Genomic DNA, 24,764 nt, shown 5'->3' with positions numbered 1-24,764 from the left:
TAGATACATATTACAAGTGCTGCAGGGTTCAAATTCTCACCTGCATATTTTTTAGACCAAAATTCTCAGTTCTCAATGTGGATGTCACAGGTACCAGTACCATCCTGATGACCTCTTCCACTTGTCTTCATGTCGTCCCTTTCTCTCAAAACTAATTTTTCTGCTTAGTCAGGATTTAAATAAAGGCCACTAGAGCTGGAGAACTAGAGCTGGAGAAATCAATTTCAAGTAAAATGAATCATCAAAAGGTTATGGTTGTGAGCAAGGAAGGTGACTTTTCCTTCCACTCAACTTCCCATTTCAATCCTTGGATATGACCCTCTGTAGATAGCAATGCAACTCTGTTGGTCTTTTTGCATTATAATCTATTTTTATTTACTTAACATAAAACAGAATGCTGTGTTTTATTAGCTCTGAGGTATAATCACTACACAATTGAAATATATCTATGTGTAATCAATAGGAGTTTTACATTTTAAATGTAAATGGTAATATAAATAATTTCCTAGTGATGTTTTTAATTTTGAAATGCACCTTTATTTCTAAACTCCATCTATTGAGGTCAAAGCAACAGCAAAGCATCAGAGTTTTCACAGTAGAAACTGTTTTTGTTTTTATTTATTACATTTTTTTTGGTTTGAGAATTATGTGAGGTTGTCATAACCAGCAGTTTTAAGCTGTTGCTGAGCAACATACAATTGTCTTCCTGATTAGTGCTGTTATTTCTAATGAGCTGTCAGGCTCTACATCAGAACTCAAATTATCTGCTTAATAATAGGTCTTCACACATACATTGGCATGCTACAAAATTTCTTCCTCAAGTCCAGTGTGGATCGCTCACCCCTCCTACAGCTCACTCTGCAGCACACTTATAATCAACCTCAGCTAATTAGGGGCCCTATGATATTTCCTTTGGATCGCCTGCAGCTTGATTTGTGCAGCTGCATCCAAAACCTATTGACAGTGGCTGCCAGGTTTGTTTAATTTATTTTTTTAACCTGCCTCTTGACTATTTAAATTATTTTATGGTTTTACAAGATGAAGGACTTTGTGAGATTTAGTTCTATTTTGCGCCTTTTTAATAAAATTTTTTTTTTACTTTCCTCAAATGGTACTTGTATGGTTTTGTAAAGTTTAGCTTCATACAAACATTTTGAAAAGCCACAATGATATAAAGAAAGAAGCTGTCAAAGTCAGACCAGCGTGAGCTTTGTCTTTGACTCCTGTACTTGACTTGCATTTGAAGGAGGAGATGAGGGCATATGAGAGAGACAAAGCAAGGTGGATATATGTTGCTCTTCACAGCATCATGCTAATGAGGAGGATTATAATGTCCCCCCCTCAGGCAGTGGAGGCACACAGAGTGGGTGTGTGCACGAGTGTATTTCAGTGCTGGTGCTGTGCTCCGTGTGCAAGGCTGTTTAAATGCAGCTGAGTGTGCAGAAACAAATTTAACCTTGTGGAACAAGAGTTGTTTTTTTTTTTGTGTATGTTTGTTTTTTGAACATTGTCACACTGAATCAACTTTATCATTTGTGAAAATAACTTGCACCTCAAACCAGTCAGTCATAAAATAGCAACAGCAATAGAGTTTCAGAGCACATTTCAACTCTTTATTTCTTTTCCTCCTGATGTGCACCCCCTTTTCTCCACCTCTTTTACATCCTCCCTCCCTCAGCAGCAGCCAGTGGTACACTCCAGCAGTCTTTGCACCTCTCCTTCTCACTCTCTGTCTCTCCCCTCCTCAACCTCAGCGGTCCCCACACTGGAGCAGACGCTGGTGCAGTCTCGATCCATACATGCACGTGTCTTGTCTTTCGGGGCGACCAGCATTCTTTGAAAACGCCCAGCTCTCCAGTTTGCAACAAGGGTTTTGTGAGTTAATCCATGCGAGAATGTGCGCATGACCATCTTTTGTACCGAGGAGCATGTGCACTGACTGAAAGACACAGCGAGGATGCGTGGTGGGCAGGATCTGTCGTGATCGGTGGAGTTTGTGGTGTACAATACTTGTGCTGTTAGTCTTCCCATCCCTCCAGTTTGGTTTTCTGGCAAGGACTAACAGCAGCATCCTGCCGGGATGTCCACCTCACCTGGTGCAAGAGATGGAAGCCAAAGGAGCTCTTGTAAGTAATGTATTCAAATTTGATTATCTCTGTATACAAATATATTAAAATGTTTGAGGCTTTTCATTTAAATGTACCTTCTTTAGTGTTTCAAGGCCATTAGAGCAAAACCAGGCATGTTCTTAAACCCAGTGAAAGATAAATTGATTTAAGAAACATGAAACAGAACACAGGTTTCATTAGCATTAATAATACCAAATGTGTTGTGTGAACGTGTGTGTATATGTTAAGTTTTTTGTGCAAATATATTGCTAACAATACAGAGGAATATCACTAGGTTGAAACATTCTAAAGGTTATTTAAAATGTACTTAACCTATTTAAAGTATTTATTCCTATTTATCTTTATTCCAGACCTTAAGTTGTTTAAGTAAAGTTTCCACAGTCAGTGATGATTTGGGGAACCATCTGCTGATATTTTCCACTTTGTTTTATTGACTCCAAGCCAGAGAAAATTAAAGCACTTCATGTTTCTCTCTCTGCTGACTTCATGGAAATGCTGATTTCATTTCCAAGCCTACTTGGCATCTGCCCTTACTGCAATAAGTACGATTGCTTTGTTTAATGCCCATAACATTGCTGTTCTTTAAATGCCATATTGGATATAATCAAAACGAAGATAAGAGACACCAGAACAACAACGCTTCAGGCCACTATTGAAGCAACCTGGACTTCCTTAACACCTCAGCAGAGGCTTAAATGCTGCTTTAGAGCAATAACTTATGTAAAATGTTCCCCACCAACTACTGAGTGCATAGACTGTACAAAACATCGATATACTTTTCAGTATGCCATCATTTCTGTCATAAAAGTCCTTTTTAATTCTTTGAAATTAATTCTTGAATCAAATTTTTTGATTATTTTTCAGATTATTTAGGTCCACCAGTAAAATTAAATAAATATGCATGTGATGGTGTTGTAGAAGCATGCTTAGAATATTGTATAATAGGGGAGTGTGTGTGTGTGTGGTGTGTGTGTGGGTGTGTGTGTGTGTGGGGTGTGTGTGTGTGGGGGGGTGTGTGTGTGTGTGCGTTTGCACGCCATCCCTGGAGCGCCTCCAGCTGTACATCTATTTGGAAGGTGCAATGAATCAATTGACATGCAAGCCAGCTGGATCCTTTTCACTGGAAAGAAAAGGAGCAGATGACATACTGGTGTCATTCACTTCTCTCAACCTGAGCAGCTTTTCACTTTCATCCCACAGAGAACAGCCTTGGCTAAGTTTGATCGTAAACTAAGGGGAAAACGTACCCTATTTTTATATTTAGTCTCAGTTTGTCCAGGTTAGTTTTTTTTCTGCCTACGTAAAACAATAACTGCACATACTAATATTCTGCTTGCGAGTGTAGATGTGTTAAATGTTTATTATGAGTCTGTTGTAACTTTGTTGGGTGGTTCTGTCATTACAATAAAGCATTATGGGTTTAAGTGTAAGTGGGTGATTGATAAAATGATGTGACTCACTTGTGGGCTGAGTGGGCACATATACACACAATGACTGTCTGTACAGAAGCTAGAGATCACAGCTGGGAAAATGGGTTTCCTTTTATTGCTTTTGTTGTTATTACGCCTTCCCCCCTCATCCAGCTATTGTTGGTTTCTGGGCGTTATTTACGACCTGGGGCTTTGAGAAGCTCACCCGGAAACAGTTGGCATGTCTGGCTGACGCGTTAATGATCATCAAATGACACATATCCATAGATATGGGAAGCCTGCTTTTGTATGTTTAGGATCACAGGCATTTTTTTTAATGTTGCAATATCTGGACACTAGGTTGCTGGACTCTGCAATGCTGAAACCTTTGTTTTCACTCTCACATGTTTCACTCTTCTGGGTTCCCTCCCATTTCGCTTGACTGTTTTGTTCCTCGTCAAGATGCATCCATCACATTACCTTCTCACGGAGCAGTGCCTTCAAATGGAAATATCAAGAAGCTCCAGGGTACGATTACTGACTTACAAACTACAGTGTTACATAACCAAATCTGGATGCTGAGGAATCGGGTCTCGGCTACAGAACAGCTTTAGCAACAGGAAAAATAAAGTACAGGTTTGATATTAAAGCATAAAAATAGCTCATATTTGGTCACATTACCACACCAAAAGTTGCATAATAGCAGTATCAAATATAAATGACTGAAGATGAAAGAAACCTAATCTGGAGTAATCCACGGTACAACTCAATCACCAAAAAACCATTTACCATAACAATGTCTCACTTAGGATTTTTTTTTGTCCCTGACATCAAATTTAGTCATTCAAAATTAGATGCCTAATAATTTACATAATTCACCATGTGCATGTAATTGTAACAATCTGCCATTGTAGCTGTGTCTGACATTTGGGATTATTGGTCTATCCAGCTATGTCAGTGACTCACTGGGCCACCTGTGAGTACTTTAGAACAAGGATGAGGCCCACCGTTGATAAGGTTAGATGGTACTTTATTAATCCCGAAGAAATTATGAGGTAGTGTGTTGCTCACTTACATACATAAACATTCATTAAGAAAGAGAACCCGAAAAAGACACTTGCAGAGAAGTGTAAAAAGGATCCTTGTTTGTGTCATAACATGTCTAAATCTTTATGTCCATTAGAAAAAAATCTGACAGATCGGTTTGTTTTTGAGTTGGTAGTTTTTCTAAATACTTAATAAATATGGGATCAAAGTGAAAAACACAAAATGGAAGCATTTGTTCTCTTACTTGAGGTGGCAAGAACAAAAACAATGTTCTTCTTGTTCAGGACATTTTAGACTTCGCAAGAATCTCAAGTGCTTGCAGAGAACTTTGCAAAGTTGTCATTCATCTCCTGCACAGCAGCGTCTGTCAGTGTAGTAACCACACCGACACATTAAACATATATTTCATATTTCAATTACAGAGTTTGTTGGACACTGCAGATGGGGGAAACAAAACTCTCCAAACAGGAGCTGTGAGATCAGAATCCCGTTCTTTTGTTCTCACAGTCTGGGAGAGGGAACATGTTTCTTTGCTCTTGCATTGCGTGTTTTGTTTTATTTGACTGATAAAATAACGCACATCACCGAAGATAGAGTTCAACAAAGTGTGCATGCCTAATACCATAGTTTGCGGTGTCATTTCAATAAATGCATGCTTCAGGTGATAAAATAAACAGTATTTATGGACTGACCAGCCTGACTGGGTGTAGTGTGTTGACATTGTGGCAGTGAGACAGAGCTCTCTCCTCCCTACCGCCTCTAAAGGAGCAACAGCAGTCACCTGCCACTGAGATGGATGTGCTGGGTCATCACTTCTCTTGCCAAATCATGGCTTGCCTCACATGTCCTCTCCTCTCTGGTCTTTCCCCCATCTATTCTTTTCTCATCACCTCTTGCTGTCAACAACTTTCTTTCTTTCCCTTTCTTACGGCATTAAGAAATCTGCTTCAGTGGCTCTTGTGTTCTTTAATCTTGTCTCGTCTTCATCCCACCACCACCACCACCTCTTCTAGCCTGTCACCACCTCCTCCTACCCCTTCGTCTGCTTTATCTGGGTTCACATGAAACTTTAATTGCATGTAAATCAAGGCACTGCAGATATAATTAGTCTTTTGTGCTGCTTTAATAAGAGGGTTCTGGACTGCTGAACTACGATGGAGTAACTTCCTCTCCCACCGTCTCTGATGGCTGAAGTCACAAGGCAATATTTTAACGTGGGAAGGCAAATCAAAACCCTTCTGTCAAAACAAATGTTTATCAAATTTAATCACTTGCAGTTTCCCCCTCTTTATCACTCTTATTGAGATACAATTTTAATAACAATGTAGCTATTCATCTTGATAAAGTCAAGAGTAAATAATTGAAGGAAGAATTACTAACATCTAAAAACAAGCAGATGGCAGCCCATGAGGTACAGATGTCTGCTTTTGTTTGAAAGTTCTAACAATTTAAATAAAGTAGTTGCTGTTGGAATCATGTGTTGACACAGTTGTGTCTCTGCTCTGTCCCTTGTGTCTTTCACAAGATGGATTTTCATGCATTTGTTTCTTCATGAGGTCTGGATTACATAAGGAAAAAGTGATTAGCTCTAATAATTGACTTGTACTCCAACAGGGTGTAAATATGGTGGCATATTTGTCAGCTCAGGGTAAGGAGATGGCAGTGGCTTTGTCATATGGCGATATTCTGTTTGTTTTCTGTGCAGGTAAAAAGAAAATAGGAAACAAACAAACAAAAAAATGAAGTCAAAAAGTAAAATTTTTCAATTTAGTTTGAATCCAAAACTTTTAATTCTTTTAATTTTCTTTTAACAATTGAGAAACTTGCATAAACTCACTGCGATACTGAAAAATGAAATTTCCTCCTCGTCTTCTGCTTTCTAGAAAACAACTGAAGATTCAGCAAAATCTACTGAAACTTGGAAATATTCAAAATTTTGTTCACTGCAGAAGCACCTCACCCCCATCTGGAGAAAAGTAACCCCAGAGCACGATGGTGGGTGTGATGTTCTTTCTCAGAAATTCAGTTTTTTTGTTTGTTTGTTTTGTTTTGGGGTTTTTTTTTTTGTACCAAACATGTTATTTGGAAAGATAGCTCAAAAACAGAATTTCTCACAAGATTTTTGGACATTTTAGTCACATCTAGAGGTTTCATATGAGAGACAAGAGTTCTGCTGCTCAATTCAGACCTGGTGGGGAGAGGATTGCAGACACATGTAGAGCTCTAAACTTATGTTTATTAAAAAAGCTTTTCTGTTTTGCTTTCAACTTCTTTGCAGTTTCTCTGACCTTGTTCCAGTCTTGTCTTGTCATTGTTGTGTTTGCTTTTCTGGTGAATTAAGTTGTGTTAATGGCACAACATATAGGTACAACATTTTGATTTGTCACAATTTTTTAAATGGAAAAAGAAAAATTTAGCATTTGAATGGGGCTGTGCACATTTTAGAGAGCCACAGCAGGCCACAATTAGAACTAGTCACGTTTTTGTCTTTTTTTTTTAATCATACAGACATTCATTTCTATTATATTTCAATTTTTTACAAGGTCAGGCACTGTTAAGCCATTTACCTTAGTTAATTTTCTTTGGCAAGAAAAGAACATTTCCTACTTTTCTATTTTCTTTGATTTTTTTCTGTCTCCAACCTTCTGTCCCTTGTGTCCATCTTTCTTCTTCCCAAGCTGTGTCCACCTGGCATAGCAGGTGCTGTGGGCAAAGCGCAGACTCTATGTCTCCTCCTCAACACTAACATTGTTTATTCTGCTGATCTGTAATGACAAGACAGATCACAATCTATCAGCCGGGACAGAAAGAACGTTCTCTCACCAAAGGTGCTTTTGGGATTCTGCCACAGGGAGAATGAGAGCGAAGAGAAGCAGACAACAGAAGACAGATGACGGATAAAAGAATTAAAAAGTGACAAAGTAGAAGCTGGGTGATAAAGAATGTAGCTCAATGAAACGAAGAATTGATAAACAAGAAGCGAAATGACAGGCATAAACTGCAGAGGAGGCAGAAAAAATTGGGAAACAGGTGAAGCTGAAGGGAGATGGATGATGACGGCAAGTCATGAATTTTAGAAACAGAAAGCTGTTAAGGCAGCATTTTAAGTGTTGTGGGCACTAAAGGTAATGAACAAAATGAGTCTACAGTATTTATTCTACTCTTTAAATTGTAGTTTGTTGCAGTGGTGCTGGGGACAAACTGCAAGAAGAAGAAATTTGCAGCACCATCCTCCACAATGGAAAGATTATTGAGCTCTTTATAAACAATAAATGATGAATAAAACTAGTATTTTTGACATGTACCACATTCTTTTGTTATTTTTGCTCTAGGTTCATGTAAATTTCATGCTGAGTGGGCATGCCAAACAGTGTATAATCTTCATCTTCCTCCAAACATGCATAAAACAAATTCATGTATGATTTAGTCAGAGGCATGGTTATGCTTCATGGTTGAATATATGTTTTACATTTGGGACATTTAATTAAAAACTATGCGTGAAATTACTTCTTTCAGGGATACTCATTCTACCCAATTCAAATAAATAATTTAGTCCTAAATTAATGTAAAATTGATGTTCTCAATAAGCTTATGTAATCATTGAACCAGAACTGCATATGAGGGAGAAATGTAAATTAGGATTCTATTATTTGTTTTTGAGAAATTGATCCTGGCGCTGGTTTTTAAAACCATCTCTAAACACCTGTAATTCTATGACAATATTTTTTTCTTCAACTGCACTGTATAATGCTTATGCTTCTGACTTCACTCTTCGATCTGCTAAATTTAAACTCATGTATTGAAGTCTTCTCTCAGTAGAAGCTTCCAAAATGTATTTCATTGCTGAAGCAAACCAAACTCGGTGCAACTTTTAAAAGGAAAAGATGAAATTTCATGCAATAGGGCAGTGAAATCAACTTATTGTGGTCACACATAGGCCAGTAAAATGCTCCATTCTGAAAAAAAGTGTTGCTCTTCTAAAACTTATTTCTCAGTGTAATTAAGATTCATGCCTTTAAAATCATTTTTGAAAGATCTCAACAACTCTAAGGGTTATTAACAAGCTCCTAAGAAGGTGACCCAAACTGCATTTTGCCTCAGACCTTCGATGTGCATAAAGCTGCAGCTAAGAGTAAACACAACCCAGCAGCCCAAGTGTCAGGGGCCCCTGTAGCCATATTTTATATTACTGTAGCATATTTTTAGAACAGCATCTGCAGACTCGGCTGCGGCAGGAAGGTTTAGAGAGGATTCTGATAACCAGTTTTATCTCCAGATTAAGTTGGATGTGGAAGATTCTCATGCTGTTTTTTAAATAACCAAATTCCCGAGAACTGAGCTTCCCCTGCTGGATGATGAAACGACGGATAAAAAAGCACAAATCTGCTGTACAGAAATGAGAGGATTTATTTTAAACAATAGCCTGAAAAATGACCAAGCAATATAAACTCTATATGGAAGTTGAGAAGTTCAAACTAATTACAGAGAAAGAGAAATGTAATACAATGCAACAAAAATTTATATGGAACTGCACTGAGAATCATATTTATAAATCGTATTAATGTTGAGATCTTAAGATATTCTAAATCTAGAATTAGATAAAACTCAAATGTTTCACTTTAAATCTTCATCTTAATAATCTCAAAGAAGTGACGAAAACTAATTTTCTGCTGATTTCCATTCTAGTAGAAACCACAAATCAAATGTTACTTGTCATCATGATGAAAAACATACTGGATAAAAGGATACATACTTGAATGATAACTGTAATTTAAGGGCAACATTGATTGATGTATAATTTTACAAGCATGGTTGGAACTTGTTTAGTTTCGGAAGATACATCCGAGGTGAAAAAAGAGGAAGATTAATCTGAATTCAGCTGACAGAAGATTTCAGACACCCTCGCAAATGTGTCTGGATATGCTGTTAAATGGGGACTTGGATGACAGCTTGCGTTAAAGTGTGCAGAAATACACTGGTTTATACAAACAGACAAGTGAGCAGGCTGCAGTTTGTTTTCTCTTACAGATACTGTAGATATCAAATTCCCACATCTATTTTGTTATCAGAACTTGAGCAGATAGAATCGACGTTTTTGTCTGGCATTGTGGTCGCAGATGGCGTTCAGATTGTGTTTTCCTTTCCCGTGTGAAGTACCTCAGCAGGTGGGGTATCAGATTTTTCTCTCCTCTCCTCCTACTCCTCTGGGAAATGGAGAGAAAGAAAATTTAGAGCAGTGAACGTACGATAAGACAGCCAGAGATCCTCTAATTAGGTCCGAAACTAAACTCTCTGTAAAGTGAGACGGTGTGATGGAGTTTATTCTTTATTTTCCAGCAAGTTGAAAGTGTTCTGCAGGTATACAGTGTTTTAGCGTTTTCCTTTACAGTCATATGTTTACCCAGCTGTTCCACGGCAAAGCTGTGAAAAAAGTCTTGAGTCACCCTATATTCTTCTGTATTGTGGCCAGATTTAATTGCAGTCTCATAAAGTGATCTTGGACAGTTGTTTTTTTTTTTCTTTTGGGTGTTTGGTTGTTTTTCCAATCTACTCATTTCTAAGCCATTGCTTAATCATCTTCAAAAAAAAAAATGCTCAAATTTAAAAATAATACTTCTAAAAAAAGGTAATTGAGTTTGGATTCAGATTTGACATCCTGGTTTGATATTCAGGAACATTTTGAGCTGACTGGAAATGTATTTAGTTATACAGTTGCTTAATTTCAGGTAATTTTCCTCAACACACGTGTCGTTGTACTGTGGAGCATTTTGCTATCCTTGCTGTGGTAAACAGTCAGCATCAAAAAACACCCAAATCTTTTTTTCTGCGTTTGTTTTGCAGCAACCTTCCTCTGACCTTTAACAAAATGAAATGCTCTGTTACATAAATTAACAAATTTGACTCAGTGTCATAAATATATTCTTTCCTTCTTTCTGTCCTCATGTTCAATAACATTTCTGTGATTCTGTCTGAAAAAAGCTGCTGGTGGTTCTGCAAAGATGTTGCTGTACGTCGTGTTTGTTCAGCAGAGTTTGTTGGCAGATTTATCATTTGGTGTGTGATAAATGGGTACGTGTCAGACGTGTAACGCATAAAACCTGCCCGCCGTATGGCTCTGAGTGAGGGATTGAGGGAGGGGTTTGTGCTGTTTACCAGGTGATGGTTTGGAAATCAGGTACAACAAAACAACAGATGGATTGTCAGAGTGGCACATAGTCTCTGTGGCACTAATCGGGTATTTTTCTTCCAAAAGTGTGATGAGTTTTCTTGTCTCCTGGATGAAGCACAAAACAGAACACCTTGCACTGATTGTTATCTGAAACTGGAGATGCTTTGATGTTGCTACTAAATGTTAAAGTGGCTTGTATTAACTTAAAACTATGTTCAGATTGTCTTCGCGAATATCATTTTCTGTGGAAACATCATTTATATAGATTGATGTGACCATTACAAACTTCACATTTGCATCTTTGGTTTGGTGTTTGATTGGGTCACTATGTGACATGATATTATTTTTGCTCTGAACTGTTACAATCCAGCTTGTCTGTGCTGCTGGGGGAAACTTCAGCACATCAACTACCATGTTTCACTTTGTGGATGCTGTGTTCAGGTTGATATGCTCCACCAGGTGAAGTTTGGCAAAAAGATACAATTTTGATCAGATCTGAGATCCTACAAGACAAACTACAGGTCTATTCTTTACTTTTTTTTAAATCAGAAGGATGTAGCGTAAGTTAAATTTAGAAGACTTATTTAAATTATGTTGGGAAGACATAGGAGGAGCTCCGTCCATTTATTGTTGTATTTCAACATGCAGACGTAGACTTAAACATAATCTCAGGCTCTGCCTTCAATTGACTCTGTCATCGTATTACATAACAGAAGCTCTTGGGAACATGAAGAAATCATGTTTGTATAGATTTCTACAGTTAGTTCAATTATCCCACTTGGCTGCCACTTCGACAACCCTGCACACATACATCCCATCCCAAGCATCTCAGCTGGTCAGAAGCTGCGATTTCAACAAAATCCAGTGACTTAACTGCACTGCTCAGGCCAGTTTTAGCATTGGGACAGATTTCAGTGTTTTCTGGATGGAGTGGGGCTGGGGTCAAGGTCAGCTTGCCACCTTGACATTTCATGCCCTGATCCTGTACCAACACCTTACAATTTTGTCCTGTTCTATGTCCATTTTGTAGCCACAAACAAACCATCTTGTACCCACATATCTAACAATTGGGCATTGGTTATTTTCTTTAATAGTAGAAAATAACCAGAGTATTGGTTTGTAAAATAACCAATGAGTATTGGCGAATTAAAGAAAGTGAAAATCTCTCACAGTGCTGCTCATCCTCTAATGGCACAGACAATAATTCCAAAATTTGCAAAATATGTTTCCTAATTAGCTTAAATAATAGAACAGCCTTAATGAGCATATGTCGGAACACCTGCTTTAAATTCTCTAGTTTAACAAGATACCTTGTGTTTAAAATAATGTGTGATTTATCTGCTCCTCTGAATGGAGATACATGCACGCATCTCTTCCATACGAGTTCTTGCTGTAACTCTGACATTGACTGATGAAACATTGATCACAGTGAACATGTGTGTGGGAGGGATCTTACACCCAGAGTGGCAACTGTGTCGCATATCAAAGCATATATTCTGAGACGAGGAGTAAATTTGTGCACAAAGAGAATAGATGCAGCAATAAAAAATCTTCAAGTCAGGGTTTTTCAGCTCAAGACTCACAAGTTTGTAGTTGGAGGCATTGCATACTTTTGTGAAGAATGATATTGTGTCTCGGTTTTACTGATTTACAACAAAACTGTGTCCTACTTATTTCACTTCCCAATAAAATTATCCATTATTTCTGGAAGCCAAACTACACTGCTTCTAACGTGGCCCAATTGGGTTATGTTGTAACGCGTCACCTAAAACAAATAGAGCTTTATCTCTTCTTTCCAACTGACTTTATGCTGCAATGACATCAAGTATTTTTTCTGCTACCACTGTTTTCAGATAGAAGTGAGGTACTTAGGCTAGACAAATACCTACATTTTTGCTCTCTTCTTTTCATATGACTTGTTGATAAATCATCAGTCCTTTGATAACAAAACTAGCAAAATGGATGGAAGGAAATTCTTTATGATATAGCTCTTATTTTCAACCTAAGAGCAAATTTTTTAATTTTTGTTCTGATAAGTTGTTCCACTATTTTACAAACATCTGGTCACAGGTGAACCCTGTTCTCTCATTGTAGTTCTGTCTCTTCATGGATTCCTGATAGAGTCAACTCTATGAGGTCAGAATGTGTCACTAGAGATGACAGCAAATTTAAAATATACCTACTCACACAATTGGCTTGTCCAGTTAGCAGGCAGGAAGCACTTTATTTAAAGAGGTAGTGAATCAACAAATATGCAGTTCTTTTGAAGGTGTGAATAAGCAACTTTTATTTCAGGGAACTGAATCTCAAGCAGAAGCTGAAAAATATTTGAAAGTGCAAATAAGAAATTGTGCTGTTTAATTAAAAATGGATGCTGTTACTTTTTGGAAGAAAAAAATCCTTCATAAAAAAGGTTATTTTCACGCCTCATAAACTTGGTGCTTTGCTTTGAACACTGCAGAACTTGAGCGGTATTTCGGCTGGCCTCTGTTTAGATCTCTTGGTCTGAGCTGTTTTGGGATATCTGACTTGAGTGCAAATCAGGTCACAAAGCAAACAAAGTAGGAGTTGCAGCAGCCAGTGCCATCTTCATAACAATTAATATTATAGAATAGATTGATAGGTAAAGGCCAGCTTCATTATATCAACAGAAAGATATGAACAGTCTGTGGTTTAGCAAGCTATTCAAATGTGCACTGATGTGCTTGTCATCTTGCATCCCTGTGGTTTTTGTCCCAGTTTTCAATTTGTTTCTACAGTAGAGCACACAAGAGAAAACACTGTGATTACATTGTTTTGTGTTTTGATGATGTGCATTCAATTGTTTATTGCAACAAAAGGAGGGAAGCTTGCAGAGTTGCCTCAAAATTCAAGTTTTTGACTCTTAAAGTACAAGTATTTAATGGATATAAATGAATGACGTCAATATCTATAGAGCATCCATGTGCCTAATCATTTTCTGTAACTTGTCTAATCTCAGTCCATTTGTAGAGGACGCTCATTTGCCTGAGCAAAGTATCCAAGGTGGTTCAAAAGGCCCAGGGGTATTTGTTGTTTCCCAGATATTAGTCTTGTGTATTTCATTTCTGTCTACCTTATTTTGCCTCCCCCTCCTTGCTGTAAGGATCAGAGTGGCCAGGTTTGTGCACAGTCATTAAGCCATTGCTTTATCAGCGTGAGTAAAGCTTCGCTTCAAGGCAAGCAATTAACCTGTCGGAAAATGTCTCTTCTCCTCAGTTTTTGCCCCTCTTCTCACCAGCTCATCCATCCCTGAATTAGGCTGCTTTCTGGAATGTGAGCATTTTTAATTGTCTCCTGGAGAGTGGTATGATTTCACTTTTCCCAACACTGAACGTCGCTGCCCTATCTTGCTTAATATACTGGCGAAACATTCCAGAGGGTAATTTTTTACATCCATCTCAGGCATAGTTTAGTCGAGTCAATTAGCTGATCATCGATTTAGGATGATCAGCCTTTCTCCTGTATTTTATCTCTGAGCACAGACAAGAATATAGGACGTGTAATTTCTTTTTTAAGCTCATTCACTGAGACGCATTTAATTCCTTTCTGTAAGGACGTGTTTAGCTGCATTTCAGCAGTAAATGAAGCAAGACCGGAACTGCAATATTTTGATTAGCTTTGGGATTTAATTTTGACACATCGTGTAACCTCATTTTTTCAGCCATGCCACAAACATTAGTTACACCTTTTTTTCCTGTGTGTTGCATAAACAGATTAATGTGGAGCTGCTCACTTGGGGTAAACTGGTAAATTGGTTAAATTGCTTTTGATCTGGGGATAGTTTGACAGGCTTATAATGAGCTGGGTGAGTCCACTCGCTCCCTGCCTGCTCTCTTCTTGCTGGATGGACTAACTGTTTGACAGTACGCTGTCAGCTGTTGTCAGATAAAACAGCCTTCTCTCTATGGATCTTACTGCCTTTTCTCTGCTGCTGGATCTGTGCCTCAGAACTGGATGGGTGGTATGCAATCTTATGCTTCCAAATAAAAACAGAGCTCTTGAAAAGCAAATAGCCAGCCATTTAAGCCAAAGTATATTTTCAACACGTTTTCACTTGTGCTTTGTCGACTTGTGTAAAAAAAAAAAACACTAAAATGTAGACATCAATACCATTGCTTTCAAAATGAGGCATAAATTACAACTCTCTCCTAAGTATGAGCTGCACTCAAAGAGAAAGGGTTTCACGTTTAAGAATTTATGTTTATGCATAATTGAAACATTAAAACTCTAACAGTGTACTAAAGACAATATCTGAGACAGTCATTCTCTTCTCTACTAATCCAAAGGACAAAAATACCTTTGTCTAAGCTGTAGACCTTTTACTATGGCAGGGTTAATCAAATGCTCTTTTTAATATAAAAGAACTTGAAACAGATTAATGACCTACAAGTCATCAGGAATTTTTTTGACTCTTAGATGTTGAGCTGAGGGTTATTTTGATGGTCTAAGTTGGAATTGACCTATTCCTGATATATGTTGGCATAAACCTTGTTCCATATTATTATGCAAATTGGATTTAAGTATCATAAAGATGACATTTTTTGTTGTGCTGTTAAATTTGTAGATGGTATTGTGTATCAGGGCTCTTTGAATCACAATAGCTGGGTTGATTAGTTTATCTGGTGAGCTCAATTAAAGGAAATCTACTCAAGAAGGATGTTCCACATTATTAAGCAGGCCACAGGTTTCAAGCAATATGGGAAAGAGAAAGAATCTCTGCTGACGAAAATCATCAGATAGTGTAGTGTCGTATGACAAGGTATGAAAACATTAGATATTTAACAAAAACTGAAGCGTTATCATTGTACTGTGAAGAGATTTGTGGCTGGTTCAGAACAAAGATGTGTTTGTACAGATAAAGCCATGATGAAGAAGGTTTATATTAGACAAGAAACCGGATTAAGAGAGCAGCTGTTAAAATGCCCTTACAAAATAGCAAACAGTTATTTGCTGGTGCCTCTGGAACCTCAAGGTGGAGGATCCTCCAGAGCAGGGGTGCTCAAGTCCGGTCCTTGAGAGCTACCATCCTGCAACTTTCAGATGCATCCCTGCTCCAACACACCTGAATCAAATGAATGGCTCATCAGCAGGCCTGTTAAGAGCTGAACCCGGTCTGTTGGAGTGAGGATGCTTCTAAAACTTGCAGGATGGCGGCTCTCGAGGACTGGACTTGAGCATCCCTGCTCCAGACAGTGCATGGACTTGCTATTTGGCCACCCCTAACCAGTGCTCACATACAGAAACGGTCGCAGTGGAAACATTTGGAAAATGATATTTCCACGCTCATTTCAAAAATGGACAAACTTTGCATGGACTATCCAAATTAAATATTAGCTGATATGTACAAAAAGATTTCTAAGAGTTTGGTTCTGAGGATCATTTCTTTACCCTTTGGAGGGAGTTTCATTATGTATTTTTGGGTTGTAAGGAGGCCTAAAGTTAGCCAATTAGTTTTTTTTTCTTGACTTCAGAGAGTTGCTTCTTAAGCAACCAGCCTGTTAAGCTTTGCTTTGCATGTTTGATATATTATAAACATTTGACATTCTAGTAAAAAAAAGTAAAAGGTTGCTTCACATGATTCATTTCATATCCATTGCAATGTTTCAGGCAAATAGAACCATGTCACAAATACATAATCTCCTTAAAGAAACAATTTAGAAAACTTAGGGTTCATTTTGACCAAATCATAAAATTTAGCTGATCAGTTGAAGTGGAATGAAGAGCAAACAGCCTTTGGAGATTAAAGACCAGAATATAAAGATTTGTTCATGATTTGTGATAAAACATGTGTCACAAAATTTACATATATGCATGCTTTTATAAACAATGAAATTCTATGAATATTGCACACAAATAGTACTTTGATGGTAACATTGGACACATTGATCCAAACCTATGAAGCGAAGACAAAAAACAAAATATTATAGAGATTAAGTCAGAAGCAAAAAAAAAAAAACCTTTTGGCTATTGGTATAATATTTTGTCATGCACATTCAAGTTGAGACATTGCCTTTTCTCAATTTATTTCATAGCATTTTTACATGATATCTAACTTGGTGAGTTTCTAAAATAATCACTTTTGTTAAACAAAATTTAAAAAAATGTCCTTTCTTATTTACTTTCCTGACAACGGGATTTGTGATTCATTTATAAAGTCGTCAAACGCAGGCTGAATATGCGCTATTCAGAGTCTCCTCCCTGCTGATCGTACCATCTGTCCCCTTTCATTGTGAATCCACCTCCTATCAGCTACACCTGAATGCATGCTAACATACACATGTTATACTGAATATACACATTTAAAAAGGCCAGATGCCTTGCAGCATGGGAAGTGTGCTGTAAATGTCAGTTGGCAGATGGGTTGGAAAAAAAAAAAAAAAAAAAAAAAAAAAAAAGAAAACATTCACACTACATCCTTCCAGTACTTTCACTGGAACACATTGCTTCTTCTCCTTCAGGCTTTTTATACACATAGTATTTAGGTCTAAAACTCCCATTCAGAGAACACAACAAATAGTCAGGCATTCCTAAATATCCCAGAGCTGGAAAGCACAGTGCAGCTGTTTGCTGTATAGCAAAAGGAGAGCTGGGAAATGTAGCAGTGGTTGTATTACGCATCATAACCAAAGACCGCCGTCTGTCTCACTTCACTGCCTTGTCAAGCATGCAGACTCCATCAAGTGGCAGGTGTCAGGGAAAACACCTGCCACGTAAAAAAAAGACATAAGAGAAAAAATAATAATCAGCTCAATCTGATAAACCCAGGAGGTCCAACAACACTGGTGCTTTTCTGCAGTAAGTCTTGCCTTCAGCCTTGTGACTGAACAGGTCGACAGCACAACAGCAAGAGACCAAGATAGAAACAAACTTCCTAGGATCTTCTGTAATCTGCAACACTCTAGTAGTTTTTAACTAGCATTGTCTGTGTTGTTTTTATTGAAGTTAAACTTTACTCCATTGCATGCTATTTATTCTCTTTTATAGGGAAGCTGTTGTCTTTTGCTTTGAGAGAACTCTTTCCCCACACAACCAAAAACAAAAACACTTCTGCTAAAAGTCATTTTAATTGTTCCGTCCTTGATATGTGTTATGTAATTTACCAAACTACTGAGAACTAAAATGTTGTGTTCCTTGTTCAACCTCAGGAAGGTTTTATTTTTTATTTTTTAGATTGGCTACAAAACAGAGAATCAAGGAAAACTCTTTTCTTATTTTTGTTTAACAGTGGTTCCCAAACCTGCATGTTTTAGATGTGTCTGTGTTCCAGCACATGATCCAAAGTAATCATTCCTTGAGTCATTGTTGCTCATTTTTGTCAGGTTGTATCGTGAGAGAAAAGCATTCCCTCTTATATACCCATTGGAGACTGAAGGGAATATTTTCTCATCTCTGCAAGCTTTGTTTCACGCATGTGACCTTCAACCCCCCCTGTCCTGCACTTGGTACGTCCCTGAGTCCAGCATGCGTCTTTGTGCTGTGAATCTTCGGGTTGCTACAGTAGCTGACGCCTCTGATTTGATGCAAGGCCTGTTGTTGTGCATACATGCTCTTGCGGGGATCTGCACATATTTCATCTTGTCTAAGCAGTTTGTGTCAATCGATGCGTCTGCTTTTTTGCATGCAATGCTAATTAAAAGGGCAGTAAACCACATCGATGTCGATGAAAGCTTGATTTTTGCCACGTTAGTGTGGAGCATCCGTTATGTTGAGTAAGTCAAAGTATATTATCCACATCATCCGTGTTTTATCAATAGAGGAGGTCCCATAAGCAGTGAGGCATCCGTAACCATCTACCAACAGAGAACAATTTTAAAGGAAACAATTTGTTCTCTGTTGGTGTTCTCACTGCAAATGACTAAGCAGGAGGCCAGAAGCCCTCCTACAGAGCTCCAACTTGCATGTTGGCGTACAGTTGCCTGGTTACATGTGTAGTTAGAAAACTGGTTTAATCTGTTTTCACTCTCCCACTGTGGCGATTATAGCCACCGACAGAGAAAGAGAAGGAACCTTGAGGTGTTCATCACGTATCACTTGGGATGAATAAGAGTAAACAGTTAAAGATGTGGGCAGGAAAGAGAGCAGCTATGAGCTACTTATACTCAGAAAGCAGCTTGAAGCAGGAAGAGTTGGTCTTAATGGCAGGTAAATGTCAACAACGCAGCTGCTGATTGCAGCCAGGTGTATGAGCTAGGAGTTTGTTTCACTCAGTAACTGCAGGACTAACAGATAACACTTCAACTCAAAAACATCCCTGCTGAATTTGTTTTTTTTATTGCACTCATTTACTATTGACGAGGCCCATCTTCAGATTCCCTTTATCGACTGTTGCTGCCACATCATCTCAAACGCTAATTTGATTGCGAACCAGTCCAAATGAGTTTCTGCTCTCAGGCAGCTGTGAGTGAGAGGTAAATAAACCAGAAACATTTTTATTTGTCTCACTACACTTCCACGGTTCTGGACACAAACTGATGCATTTTCAGCCAGGAAACTCGCTAGAAATTAGACTCCTGTCCAAAAACGATCGCAGTGCTTCGAGATGATATGCAGCCGAGATCAACGCAATTTAAAATCCACCTGTAATAGTTTCAGCACAAATCCTGCTTTTTAAAGTATGCTAGTGTGTGCACACAGTAGAATTATGTAAATGTTACAATCATGACACCCTGGTTTTGAAGGACTTGCTCTGTTGACAGAGAAAAATTGAGAATAAAAATTGGAAAAGCAATTCCTCTTGTGGTAGATCATAGGAAGCATAAAAACCTGTGTGGTAAACTTTGTTCATCACCCACACAGCATGCAGAGCACTTTGTAGCCCACAAAGCAAAACATCACTCTGCTGTAATGCAGGAACAACAATAAGGCAAACAGGAACATGTACAGTTTAAACCACACGGTGTACAGAAACACACCTACCCTATTGTTACAGTGTTTCATTTCAGTAAAAAGAGGTAAATCATCTGACAAGTTCATCTTTGTGGGAATTTATTAACTTAGCTTATCACTGGACATTAACATCTTGAAGTTTTTACTTACGGTCACTTAATTTTAGTAAGTGACCACAGATGTTACCCACTGGAAATAATACAAACACATATGGAAACAGAAATATAAGGGATTCCCCAACTAACTCAAACTATATATGACTTATAATTATCACACAACAGCATTTAAGTGAACTGCTCCAGAAAAAATAAAAAAATAAAAAAATCACTCCTCAGCCACAAGAGCAACCGCCCCTTGTAGGCAGTGTATTGTACTGTACTCTAATCTGCCACTCAAAGTTCATTCCGATTGTCTGAAATGCATTGTCTGTGTCGTGTGTATTCGTTCAGCAGCTTGCAAGTAATTCTTTCTGGGTGTGTGAGCGTGTCGAGGAGAGAGTAAGTGATGGTGTGTGTGTGTGTGTGAGTGTGTGTGTGTGTTATTTACAACATGGGGGCTGCCTTTGGCGGAAACCTGAGCACTTGAGAGATACAGCGAGGCGGACAGAATCTAAAAATACCAGGGCTGAGTGAGCAGGGCTTAAGAAAAGGAAGAAAAAGAAGAAGAGGCTGAAGTGGCTGTCTGTTCTCACCGTCAGCCCTGCCTCTTGGACATCAAGATGTGTGGTGCATGTTTTAGGGGAAAAAATGAGGCTAGAAAACAAATCCATCTGCGACTAGACAACTCATTTAAATGAAGGATGGAACGCGCTGCATAGTTTTATCTGTGTAGAGAGCCGGATGGAAAGGGCTACTTTTTAGGTACGAATGGATTAAAACAGACTATTCTTTTCTCATAGTGATTGGGCTGCAGATTGCTTGAAAAGCACAATAAACCACTGATCACAAAATACATTCAGTCCAACACAGATACCATCTCAAAGCAAATCCATTAATGACAACATTTATTTTTATTTCATAGAAGCAACACAGAGTTTGACGACACAAAGTGTCAAATTCTGCAAAATAAATGGCGCTGACAAATGACTCTGGGCTTGTTCTCTTTCTTTGACGACCAAAAAAACAACATTCATCCTGCATCGCGCTGCCACTCCTTCTTTCTCTCTCTGTCACGTTCAGTTTTTCTTTTTCCACATAAGCACAGAAATAGAGACAGATGGCTCCAGGCCCAGATTTTTATTTATTTATTTATGTTTTGGCTGAAACTACAAGCAAACTGGACAGCAGATCCCATCCCATTTAATTTCAAACAACCCATCCATAGTGCCTGTGTTCACAGATCCTAACATACAGATTATATTGGGGTTTTATGTTGGCACCTAAAGCAGTGACACATGATTGCAAAATAGAACAACATTTTTAAAATGTTTTTTAGTATTTTGTACAAACAGAAATCTCAACAGTCCTCAAATGAAGAAAAGCCATTTTTAAAAAGAATGTTTCCATTTCCAGTTTTCTCAAAGCTGGAAATGTTTTCACATTTCCAGCCTACATAACAAGCATGTAGGCCACATGTGTCAAACTGGAGGCCTGGGGTCCAAATCTGGTCCGCCACAGCTTTTTATGTGTTACACTGCAAATTATATCAAAAAGTCCCTCCAGTTTTTCACAAAGTCAACAAATCTCCACATCACTTTTCTGATTTTACTGCAAATTTTCTCAAAATCTGTCAAAAACATTGAGTTTAAAAGGGACTGCTGCCTCAACTTTTCTTGATGTTAAGTTATAGTCCATAACTGATATAAAAAGTCACATTTAATATACATTTGCACAAAAATTGTAAAATTTTCCAATCAGCACTGCAAAATCTGTAATTTTGATTGCTAAAATCACTAAAGTAATCACAAAATTCTGGAGGAACAGCTATTTAGTATTTTAACAGTTTAATTGGTTTTATCAATATATTTTGGCACAACCGGCCCTTTAAGAACATTTGGATTTTTGATATGACCCAAAATGAAACTGAGTTTGACGCCCCTGATGTAGGCTGTCAGAAGACACCAAAATGTAACAACATGAAAGATCCTTCCTACGTTAAATGGCACACATCATTTCCAGTGTCAGACATGGCAGCATCATGTTGTGGGGAAGTTTTTCTTCATCCGGATCAGAGCTGATGTCAAGATGGATGGAGGAAAGCCAGAAAACTGTACCAGAGGTTTTGGATAAAGATCCTAAACATGCAGCTAGAGCCACATTGAAAGAGTTTTACATCAAAGCGCACAGAAGAAAGTCAACACCCTTCAGCAAAAATGTAATATCATGCATTATTTTTCTTCCATTTCACATGTTTCTGGTCAATCACATAAAATCCTAAAAAAAGGAAGAAAAAAAAGTAAAAAAAAAAATCAACATTTGTGTTTCTGATGTGACCAAGTTTGATGAAGGAATTAAGGTTCCACTGGTGCAGCGTATGGATACCCCTGATTTGTAGAGGACACTACTGGAGAGTAAATGAAAGGCTCACCACTAAATTAAGTCTGCTGCTTATGGATCATATATTTCCATATGAAAAAGGTTGGCTTCTTGTTGCCTATCAGTGCTGCAGCAGATGCTTAAATAGAGTCTGTTGGCTCTCTGACTCTGAGTCTAAAGGATCCTCAAAGTGCTCTATTTAGTATGATGCTTCAGAAATGCTGCTGAAAAGATGTTTTTAAAAGTCTTTGAAATGTGAGCCCAGATAGGAGATGTGATGCTTCTAAAAACTCAACACCACTTGCAGGGAGAGAGTTGAATCCCACAGTCACAAGCAACGTTTGATGGAGTATCTGCTTTACATTTCAATTGCAGTCCGTTCTCAGTGCGTCCTCTTACAGTAACTCCTAATGCCGTTTGCTGTCTGCTCTTCTATGAATAGAAACACATTTATGCGTATGAATATGTCTCATGCAAAATCATGCTGGTGTAAAACGAAAACAGATGTGCTACAGATATTTAATGAAATGACAAAAAAAAAAGTTGTTGGCACTTGAATGGTTCTACTACAGTTTGTCAGAAAAAAACAGGTGCAGTTTCTCAAACTCACTCACACATGCCTGCACTCGTGCAACCCCTCTTCCTGTGGCTTCTGCTTCCTGCATACGAAGCACACAAAACCAGCTGAAAACAGATGCGATACATAAAAGCTGGCAAAGTGAGCAGACAGACTTAACCGTACAGTACTGGGGGGAATTTTTAGGATTTAACTTTTTTTTTTATATGGCTGGATCAGACGCATCACACGCCGCAGCATCCACAAAGTCAGGTAGTGCAACAATACAATGAACTTGTATTGCCAGTTTCCAATTTAACGTTAAGTTGACATTTGTGTCTTTCTTTTTTGGTAATTCTTTTCCTGTGTTTGGTTAATTTTGCTTCATTTTTCTTATTGGTAGTTTATCATTCTTTACATTATCTACTGTGACTAAAACAATGTAGCTCGGGTCCCTTGAATCATCTGCAGATGTATACTCCTTTGCGAGTGCGTATTCACTACTGCTCACGTGAGTCATGTTATGATGTGAGCCTTTAACAACATAAGTTAGAAGCATACCATTGAAGATGGTTAGAACAGCTGCTGCACACATACACCCGCAGAATGTATCGGACCCTGGAGAAATGCTTATGTGCGCCTTTATTTGAATTTCATCACCACAAACTTTAGGCTAAATGGGTGGGAGCTAAAAATAGCTCCTGTAGCCACAGCACCATGTGTAGGAGGATGTACGTAGCTGTGTCGTTTGTGATGCTGCAAAGGCAAATAGAAGCGACAGCGGAGGGAAGACTGGAAAGAAGAGTAAGAGATAAAAAAAAAAAGTAAGGTGCATTAAACTCGCTGGTAATTATAGAGATGGTGATAACAATAGAGGAGTTTAAATGTGGTACGTTGAGATGCTTTATCTGTATTAATATTATGCCTGTGTGTCACTGGTCACACTTACCAGGGACATTCATAACATACTTTATTAAATGCACAAAGCCACAGTGTTCAGTCAACTCTGAGAGGCTTTGCATCTGCTGAAGCTGAAAACCACAAAACCTTGTAGAATAATGTTCACATGTTTACTTCTTGTTTTAATATGACTTGTTAATTCTGCCAACTTCTTTAAACTTTCAAAAAGTTGTTCTTCTGCCTGCTTCCTTTACCCAACGCTTGACTGTGAACCTGATAAAAATGTATTGTCTAGTTTCATATGTGCTGGAAAGCATCTCCAATACACCTATTATGTGCTTTTTTATGTTGTGGGAAAAAACTGTTTTTTTTTTCAGTTTTCAAACAATAATCTTAAAATGCAATATTTTAATGCATTTTCAGATTTTGTTTGAGTAGTCTATATAAACTATCGTAGGTCCCAGAATAAGGTATTGCCATATTTGAAGAATATGGATTCCTAATATTTGGAGGTTTTGCTGTTTTCTGTTTTCTTGGTTGTGGACATATGCCTATTCTCAGGATTTGAGCCACTCTCACTTCAAAAACAGTTGCTATATTTACCCAAATCTGAAAAATAAGTCAAAGGCACATCTGGTTTTGGGTAAATGTCACTGGATAATTGTGGTCCTACTTACTGTAAAATTAGTTCTAAATACTGCATGTTGTATGTAACTTTTAATTTATCAAAATATTTGTGCCATAACCTGAAAAAGGATTTTGCCTGCATCAAGTGTCGGCGCTAAAGTTGTACCATCTGTGAATTGCGGCCAAAATTCACGCAAAAGCAGTTTAGGGGACCACAGATGGCTCTCGCGCCACAATTTGGACATCCCTGCCCTGTACGAGTCGGGTCACGTGACACAGATAAACAGTAAACTGCAGCAGCCAACACTTTCTCTATGAATATTGCTATAAACAGTGATAAAAATTGAACTTGTCAATAAAATAAAAGTTACTTTCCAACAAAATGCAATCTAGCCACACTGGCCTCGTAGACAAAAACAGGCTGATATTTTTAACCACAGACTATGCAAATTATCCCGACTGCTGTCTGTGGTGGGCCTTCCTACAGCGTGCACCATTGAAGCTTAAGTGAAAATAGAGAAAATGTTATTTTAGTTGTGGCCCAAC

The 24,764-nt window shown here is 38.1% G+C and overlaps 1 protein-coding gene across 3 annotated transcripts in view; it reads left to right on the top strand.

Annotated features, from left to right (window-relative positions):
- Positions 1-1,741: 1,741 nt before the first annotated feature.
- The window catches only part of dtnbp1b (dystrobrevin binding protein 1b), a 31,500-nt gene continuing 8,477 nt past the window's right edge, over positions 1,742-24,764 (top strand). For 2 of the 3 annotated variants that reach the window (XM_055053749.1, XM_055053747.1), the window contains exon 1: positions 1,742-2,126. In XM_055053749.1, coding sequence (XP_054909724.1) covers positions 2,081-2,126 — 46 coding nt within the window. In that variant the 5' untranslated portion in view covers positions 1,742-2,080. Of the gene's footprint in view, positions 2,127-22,862; positions 22,965-24,764 lie in introns of those variants that run through there. The other variant, XM_055053748.1, reaches the window with a different exon arrangement.

The sequence above is a fragment of the Poeciliopsis prolifica genome, unplaced genomic scaffold (genome assembly GCF_027474105.1).
Source record: "Poeciliopsis prolifica strain line A6 unplaced genomic scaffold, Auburn_PproV2 SCAFFOLD038, whole genome shotgun sequence".
Taxonomy (NCBI): domain Eukaryota; kingdom Metazoa; phylum Chordata; class Actinopteri; order Cyprinodontiformes; family Poeciliidae; genus Poeciliopsis; species Poeciliopsis prolifica.
The sequence above is the reverse complement of the archived record's forward strand: the minus strand, read 5'-3'. Positions and strand labels throughout refer to the sequence as shown.